Source organism: Anabrus simplex, chromosome 11 (genome assembly GCF_040414725.1).
Source record: "Anabrus simplex isolate iqAnaSimp1 chromosome 11, ASM4041472v1, whole genome shotgun sequence".
NCBI lineage: Eukaryota > Metazoa > Arthropoda > Insecta > Orthoptera > Tettigoniidae > Anabrus > Anabrus simplex.
In genome coordinates this window covers 84,522,330-84,531,444 of record NC_090275.1, presented here as the reverse complement: position 1 = coordinate 84,531,444, position 9,115 = coordinate 84,522,330, and the positions used below count along the sequence as shown (strand labels likewise).

General features: G+C 40.9%; 1 protein-coding gene across 2 annotated transcripts in view; it reads right to left on the bottom strand.

Annotated features, from left to right (window-relative positions):
* Positions 1-376: 376 nt before the first annotated feature.
* Positions 377-9,115, bottom strand: part of LOC136883214 (cyclin-dependent kinase 2-interacting protein) — a 29,096-nt gene continuing 20,357 nt past the window's right edge. For both annotated transcript variants that reach the window (XM_068229746.1, XM_068229745.1), the window contains exon 6: positions 377-1,081. In XM_068229746.1, coding sequence (XP_068085847.1) covers positions 885-1,081 — 197 coding nt within the window. In that variant the 3' untranslated portion in view covers positions 377-884. The remainder of the gene's footprint in view (positions 1,082-9,115) is intronic.

Below are 9,115 nucleotides of genomic sequence, written 5' to 3'. Positions count from 1 at the left end.
CTGACCTTTTCCCCTCAGATTTCCATCTTTTCCGCTCTTCTTTCTAACCACATTCAGGGGCAGGTGTTTCCTGACGAAGCTTCTCTTGACCAATGGCTAACAGATTTCTTCCTGTCAAAACCAAAACAGTTCTACAGGCGAGGCATTCAACTGCTAGCTGAACGTTGGCAGGTCATAGAGAGTGGAGGTGAATACGTCACTGAGTGATTGTGAGTTACAGTGCGTGACAGCGACAGTAAAATAAAATAATATAAAATATAAGAACCGCACCAACTTATACATCAATCCAATAATGTTTGTTGTGGGTATCCACAGGATTTTTATCTACATGAGAGGTCAATTATATTATGCTAATAAATAAAATATTAAATGCGAGGAAGGTGCAGTATGGTGCACCGATTATTATCTTTATTTTTCTAAGCAGCTATTGCAGAAGAACATACAGGGACTTCTAGTTCTCAATAAATGGAGCCATTTACATTCTGTTATTTAAATAGTGGTACAATATGTAAAACATTTTCTGTGTAAAATGCATATAATAATACTGCAAGCTTCATGTATAGTAGCCCATTTATATCATATAAGATTTGCATTCAAATTCACAGAGATTTCATGAACACAAACTATCAGTAATACGAGACTGTATTGTTCTACATAAATCCTGGGCAGAGACCACTATAGACAATAGCATCAGTCAGAATTGTTTCATCTATCAATATGAGTACACCAAGCAACAGTCAGATCATCAACAGAATCATTTACAAAAAGACTAGGTAGACTGCTGATAGGGAGTCTACCACCTGGGTGACATTTCTAAATGCAGATCAGTAGTGATTGTTTGATTGACTGACTGATTGAACATCATAACAACCGCTATGTAGGGGCTATCTATGTCCAGTCTCCACTATGAGGCTTTCCACAGCCAAGTCCACGTCAGTTGTTATGTATGGCTGATGAACCCAGGCTGATGCATGTAGAACAGCAGATTCTTTAGAAGTACAATGAGCTATGTTCTCCTTCACACAGCGTTTCACCTCCAATTCTTGTCGATAGGCTTCACTTATTCTGGCAAGAACTTCTCCTGAAATATTGATCAGAAATACAAGAAATACCGGTAAGCTTAAAATTGTCTTTTATTTAGTGTTTTGATGTTTGTCCTTATCTCCTCTTTCTGCTACTCCCTGCACTGATCTGTCAATGTATTTAACCTCCTGTGTTTCATTTTCATGTTCCTATCTTTGTATATTTGATTTGATATATCGCTTTTTCCTTTTCATTACTTATATTAACAATGGTTAAGGTGAGTTTGACGATCTTAGGGACTGGCTGAGCGAGGCTTTGCTTCCATTTACACTTAACAGATTCCAGGTTATATTTAATTATTGCCACAGTAACTGATAGGTTAAACATAATATCAGGTCTGCAGTGGAAGATGAGGCGGTGATGGTGATTATTGTTTAAAGAATACATAAAACTGGGCAACCATCCTCTATTAACACTAATCAGAGGGAAAAATGAAAGATCCAACTCCTTGGCTGAATGGTCAGTGTTGAGGCCTTCAGTTCAGAGGGGCCCAGGTTTGATTCCAGCCCAGGTTGGGGATTTTTAATTGCGTCTGATTAATTCTTCTGACTCGGGGGACTGGATGTTTGTGTTTTGTCTGAACATTCTCTTCTTCATATTCAGAGAGCACACCATACTACCAATTACCAGAGAAACACGCAATAGTAATTGCATCGCTCCACACAGAGTTGGCATCAGGAAGGGCTTCCACATGTATGAAACAGTTCACGCCCGAAACCCCATGTGTGTGGGAAAAGCGGTGGAAGAAAAAGAGGGAAAAATGGAAGGGATTTGACACTAAAAAAAAAAAAAAAGTATCAGCCAAAGAAAGACAAGGAACGTGAAAATGAAAAACTCCCTAGGCCTCGGATGCTCTAATAGCATCGGGGTCGCAAAACAACAAGAGCCGGCCAAGAGAGTTCAGATAGGACAGATGAAACTGAGGAGCCAGCACAATAAGTGGAAGCAATGCCACGACTCAGCTAAGGGCCCCATAGTTGCCAACCTATGATCCCAAGTTAAGAGCAATAGAAAAGGAGATAAGGATCAAAGATGAAAACACAAAAGGAAAAGGACAATCTCATCTTCAAACAGATGAGTGCTCTGCTCATCAATCTCAATTCTTTTGCATCCATTTCTTCTTATACCCTGATGTGCTTGTTTCTGCTTCCCAGCATCAACAGGACAACAGGCACCAACCCTTTGAAGGAAGAAAGGAAGGAGAGGAAAAGATAACAGTAAATGGAAAACCAATAGAAGTCGCGACAAGTTTCAAATGCTTGGGTAGTGTAATCACAGAAGATAACTGAAGATATTGCAAAGAGAGATCAACAAGGAGTGATGATGGTTGTTTTTATTTTTTTTCCAAGTTGCTTTACGTCGCACTGACACCGATAGGTCTTATGGCGACGATGGGACAGGAAAGGGCTAGGAGTGGGAAGGAAGCGTCCATGGCCTTAATTAAGGTACAGCCCCAGAATTTATCTGGTGTGAAAATGGGAAACCACGGAAAAACATCTTCAGGACTGCCGACAGTGGAGTTCAAACCAACTATCTCCCGAATACTGGATACTGGCAGCACTTAAGCGACTGCAGCTATCGAGCGCAGTGTGTTTTTGTTTTAAGAGGAAGTACAACTAGGTAATCATCCTCTCCGAACAATTTACATAGAAAAGAAATTTAAAATAAAAACATAATTATTTATTCTGTACCGGGAGGTACACCTCTAAGCCGCACATTTAAATCTTGCGCCTAAAAGAACTTCTCTACTGGAGAAATTGTGAACTTGAAACTAGACCTACTTCATCCTTTACTCAGAAGATGCCACTACAGTAATTGGATGTAATTTTCTTATTGTGAAGTTTCATGCACTGTATGAAATTCTACGTGTTTTGTTTACCAGTCATCAAGAAGTTTGGACCTTCTTCAACAGAGGTCACTGCTAAAAATCTATCATGCACTCTGGTGCGAAGTGGAAGAACTTTGATTTGAAGAAGTTTTGTATTCATAAGTTAGTTTTTTTACTAAATTATGTTCATTCATTTTTGGTTTGGCAATATTGATATTTTCTTTCTGCAAGTTTTGAATTTAGCCAATCATGAATTTCTGTAATTAATTTTCTGCCTATCACAGGCTTCTTCCTCGATTCTGAGTGTCACTTTTGATGTTGTCCAATAAAATTGAGAGGGTGTAGCTGGTTTATTCGTGAAAGGTCTCGAACTTTCCCCGAGGGTTTATAAACTGCGGATTTTCTCGTCTCTTGGCCATTTCATCGTCGCCTAACTAAGTGTGTGTGTCAAGCAGGAGGCGCCTCTTCCATCAGGCAGCAGTTCTTCAGCAAGGTAATGGCCATCTAACATCTTACTTTTGCTAGCTCCGCAGTTTAACATGAGGGAAAGGTCCAAAACTTTAACTATGTAACCAACTTCTCTAAAATGTAAGTTCTGCCGGCTAATGTAAAAAATTTAATAAAATCTCTAACTGTAACTCGGGGATAGAGAGTGATGTACCCTCTCGAGCTCCCCTTCATACTGGTTTAAGGTGACTATGTTTTGTAACTGGTTTTCTTCCTTTCCGTAATGTCTTAATTTATTCTTATACGAGTCACCTCAGTAGTTAGGGAATAGCCCTTGTTTCATCAGCCTAGTGCCCCTTAGGTAAGAAATCATATCTAGGAGTGCAAGTACTCGCCTCCATTCAATTTGTGTTTCGGGCCATTTACTTAACCTGTTCTTTTCTGCTACAGCCCAATAGGTTGGGTACTAGATACCCCTGTTTCAAATTTTGTAAGTTGTGCCTTGATGGCAAGTAATTCAAATTTTCTGATATTGCCTTGTGTAGGCTTGAGAACTGAGAGCACGTTAGCTCGTTTTCAAATGTTGTAAAAGTGCCTCTGGGAGGCCAGATTTTGTAATTGCTGGAGGTAGGGCTCCATGTATTAGGGGGATTTCTGCCCTTAAGTAAAGTTGTGATCTTTGTAAATTCGAGTGTGTAGCTCAGGAAATGTAAGCGAGGGGCTTGAAGCCCAGGACTTGTAGAATTCAGTTCCTTTTATTTTACTTGACTCATTTCTAACTTGCCTATGGGACCTGTTATACTGTTATTTGTTGATTTTTTTGAAATTCTAAAAAAGAAAAGAAAATATAACCTTTGTTAAAGTTTTAAATTCCATTCTTGACTTTGTAGTAAGACCCATTCACCCCGACACCTTCTTTCACCTCTGCGTCCACGGGGAACCCCGTAACATATTCAATGAAGGAATTTTGAAATTAATTACAAAACTAAAACAAAAATCATTGCATTAAGCCGATAGGGTCACAAATGAATCAAGTTCCCCGAGTAACAGAACACTTGAAATTTACATACCATTGATTAATCGAGGAAATTCAGAAACAGAGTGGACCATTTCTGTTATGTAGGAAGCTTTTTTTTTTGGCTAGTTGTTTTACATCGCACCGACACAGATAGGTCTTACGGCAATGATGGGACAGGAAAGGGCTAGGAGTGGGAAGGAAGCGGCCGTGGCCTTAATTAAGGTACAGCCCCAGCATTTGCCTGGTGTGAAAATGGGAAACCACGGAAAACCATTTTCAGGGCTGCCGACAGTGGGGTTCGAACCTACTATCTCCCGAATACCGGATACTGGCCGCACTTAAGCGACTGCAGCTATCGAGCTCGGTAATGTAGGAAGCATTATAACCGAAGACAATAGAGGCACCAAGGGAAAAAAAAAAGTTCTTGCTAAACAGGCCTTTCAAAATAAAAGGAGTCTTTTAACAAATACCCATATAAGTTTAGAAACAAGAAAGGCTTTTGTAAAATCGTTTGTCTGGAGTTTACTACTTTACAGTAGTGAGAACTGGAATATTGTCCTTTTGTGTTATCATGGTTGTCCCTGTCTCCTCTTCCTGTTCCCTTTGTCCACACTGCGCTGTTCCTGTATTTATCCTATAATGCTTCCTTTTCTAATTCCAGTATTTCTCCCTAATATATCGTACTAAATCAAAGCAAAAAAAAGCATTCTGTCATAGGTCGCACCAGAGTTTAATACCTCTGCCATCTCTTGGTGAATTTTACAGTTAACTGCTGGCACTTTTAGCATGGAGTATTTAGAAAAGATTGCTATGTATCTTAATGTTTAGTGATGTTGGGATCATCATTATCATAACTGGACAGTTCCAGTTTCCCAGGTACTGTCAATGAGCCTCTGCCACATCTTCCTGTCCATATACAACTTGTCATGGAGAACATCACCCACTGTCCATCCTCTGGTAACTGGATCAACCTTGATCATGTCCATCTATCGGGTTTTAGGTCTTCCTGCAGGTCTTTTCCCCTCCACCTGTCTTTCCAAATTTATTCTGGCTGTTCTTGTAGGTTCCATCCTCATCACATGCCCGTACCACCGTAGTCTGGATGTGCCGATTTGGTCTAATAGGGATCTTTATTCCGGCTTCTTTCCTCACCTACTCATTTCTTAACTTGTCCATCTTGGTCTTCTGGATGCTGGATCTAAGAAATTTCATCTCTGATGATTGCAGTCTTGATGAATCTCTTTTTGTGAGGGTGTACGCTTCAATACCATAGGTCAATACTGGTATGAAATAGCTGTTAAACATCATCAGGAATCATGTCATCCCACAAAAGTGTTCGTACCTGTAGGGAGAATTCTGATCCCTTTTGCACTCTGTTTGTAATTTCCTTTCTGACTAAATTATCACGGGAGATTACACTTCCAAGGTCAGGAAAACTATCCACACACTCTAGCTGGTGGTCTCCTAGTTTTACATTTGCTGGACGCCGTTCTCTGTTGACTGCCATCACCACTGTCTTGGTCTCGCTGATGTTGAAGTTACATTCCTGGAACTGGGATTTCATACATTGAGTCTGGTCTGTACTTCTCTTCTGTTTCACCCCAAATTATGATATATTCAGGAAAGTGATGAACATTAGTGGGGACAGTGCACTTCCTTGCTGAACTCCACTCTTGGTCTCAAACCATGATGGCCGTGCGCGTAGAGGCGCGCGGCTGTGAGCTTGCATCCGGGAGATAGTAGGTTCGAATCCCACTATCGGCAGCCCTGAAGATGGTTTTCCGTGGTTTCCCATTTTCACACCAGGCAAATGCTGGGGCTGTACCTTAATTAAGGCCACGGCCGCTTCCTTCCAACTCCTAGGCCTTTCCTATCCCATCGTCGCCATAAGACCTATCTGTGTCGGTGCGACGTAAAGCCGCTAGCAAAAAAAAAAAAAAAAAAAAAAAAAAAAAACCATGATGATCGACCTTCCCCAATTTGTACACAGCTAGTACAGTCCTCATACAACATCTTAATTTTCCTTACCAGTCCTTCAGGCACATTTCTTTCTTTTCCTCAGGCACTCCCAGATCTTATCTCTTATAACACTATCATAGGCGTTTTCTATATCCAGGAATACAATGACCAGGTTCTTGTCATTCTCCCAATATTTTTCCATCAGCATGCGGGTGCTAAAAATTAGATCCATTGTTGATCTGTTACTTCTGAATCCATAGTGCTCCTCCTCTGACTGTGGTTCAATGATGGTTCTCAATCTCCTTTCTCTAGAATTTTTAGCCCATGAGACAGCAGTGTTATTCCTCTATAGTTAGTGGGTTTCCATCTGCTGCCTTTCTTAAACAGAGGAATTATAATGCCCTTGCTCCAATTTGCAGGTATTTGCTGTCTGTCCATACGGCATTTAGTACTCTGTGCAGCCATTGTATACCCTGGATGCCTGCTGCCTTTATCATGTCCGCATTCACTTCATCTGCACCTGAAGATTTTCCTTTAGGCATAGATTTTAAGGCTGTCTCAGTTTCTGTCCAGGTGATGGGAGGTTCTTCATTGTAGGCTTGGATTTCTGGTTCTGTATTTTGTTCTTGAACTGGTCTATTCAGTAGGTGGTTGAAATGGTTCTTCAGGACTTCTCTCATGTCACTTTCTGCCCTAACCAGATTTCCATTTTCATCTTCAAGTGCCTTTATAGTACTCATTGGTTTCCTTTTGATAACACTATACAGTAGTTTCTTATTGCCTCTGCTGTCTTCCTCCAGTTTCTGAGTGAATATATTCCATGCCTAGGTCTTTTCTTCTGTAACTGTTCATTTAACGTCCAGTTTCTTGTTTCGGTATAATTGTTCGGAGGTTTCTGATCTTTGCGTCGTCTCTAGTAAGATCAGGTTTATTTTTCTCCTGATCCCTTTCCTTCTGCGAGAGATTCCTTTACCTGAATACTGCTCTCATTCCTTCATTCCACCAAGTTGTTTCCTTCTCCCTTGTTTTCGTACTTGTCTTTCCACAAACTTCAGTTGCTTCTTTAACCAATGTGTCCCTAGTCTGGTCCATTCTGCCTCTCCATGTTTCCTTTCATCTCTTGGTAAGAGGTTTTTTATCCAGTTCTGATATTCAGTTCTCTTATATGTTTTTTTTTTTCTTTTGTTCTGAAGTTCACATACTTTGATTTTTGGCATTTTCCTGTTCTGTACTTTTGGCATACAAAAGTTTCTCAGGTCCACTACTAATAGACGGTGGTCACTGTCAAGGCTCTCGCTGGGTATTACTATGACATCTGTTACCATTCTGCACCTTTCTTCATCTGAGATGACATAATCAATTACAGTCTTTTGTAGTCCATCCCAATTGCATCATGTTATCTTATGGCTTGGTCTCTTCTTGAACCAACTATTCTTCACCACCAACCCATTCCTCATACAGAAGTCAAGAAGATGTTCACCTCCTATATTTCGTCCACCATATCAATGAGGTCCCATTACGTTCTCATATCCTGTTCTATCTGTCCCAATCTGTGCATTCAGATCTCCTATAATAATTACCTTCTCTTTTCCCCCTCTGGGTGGAGGTGGTAGAATAACACCCACGGTATCCCCTGCCTGTCGTACGAGGCGACTAAAAGGGGCCTCAGGGGCTCTGAACTTTGGAGCTTGGGTTGGCAACCACGGTGTCCTCAGCTGAGTCCTGGCATTGCTTCCACTTCCTTGTGCCAGGCTCCTCACTTTCATCTACCCTATCCAACCTCCTTTGGTCAACTCTTGTTCTTTTCAGACCCCGACGGTATTACGTATGGAGGCCTAGGGAGTCTTTCATTTTCATGCCCTTCATGGCCCTTCTTTTCCTTTGGCCAGTACCTTCATTTTTCGAAGTATCGGAACCCTTCCATTTTTTCTCTCTGATTTAGTTTTATATAGAGGATAGTTGCCCACTTGTACTTCCTCTTGAAACAATAATCATCACCACCACCACCACGATTACTCTCTCTTTACTAATAACTTTTTCCAAATTATCAGGAAACTGGTTCTTATCCTCTTGACAACATCCTATTTGAGGTGCATACACCTGTACCAAAGTTACTTTATCTTTCCCTAAATGCACAGTCACCTTTATTATTCTCTCACTAACATACTGAATGTCAGCGACTCCTCCTAGACCTTTATTCATCATGAAACAAACGCCATTCCTCATCTCTTTGCCATTTCCATGCCAATACAGTGTATACTGTTTTCTTAATTTCTTTATTCCTTTCCCTCCCCATCTAGTTTCACTCAGCCCCAGTATCATTAACTTCCTCCTTTCCATGAGGTCCACTAGTTCTTTACATTTTCCTGTGAGACTGAATAAATTGATGGTCTCAATCCATGTTAGTCTCCTCTGGTATTCTTGCATGTTTGCAAGACCCTGTCTATCATCAGGCCATAAACCATCATCCCAGACATGAGTCGGCTCATGCTGGCGTCTTAATTTAGTTGATCAATGCGTTCCGAGTCTCTTATGTGTTTTGAAAGCAACTACAAATAAGTTCTTTTACTGGCTTGCTAGGCCTAACGTAATTGAGGAATTTTTTTTCAGGGTTTACTCCCTTAACCTTTGAGGATCCCTCCTCAACCCACAAGGCAATGGGTTCCATCTGTACTACCCCCAGAGGAATGGGTTGCCAGCTCCACCATACTGAATCATATTCTCTGCTTTTGCTGCCACTGAGGTCTTCACTCGTTACCCTTAGCTGGGACCCTTTACCA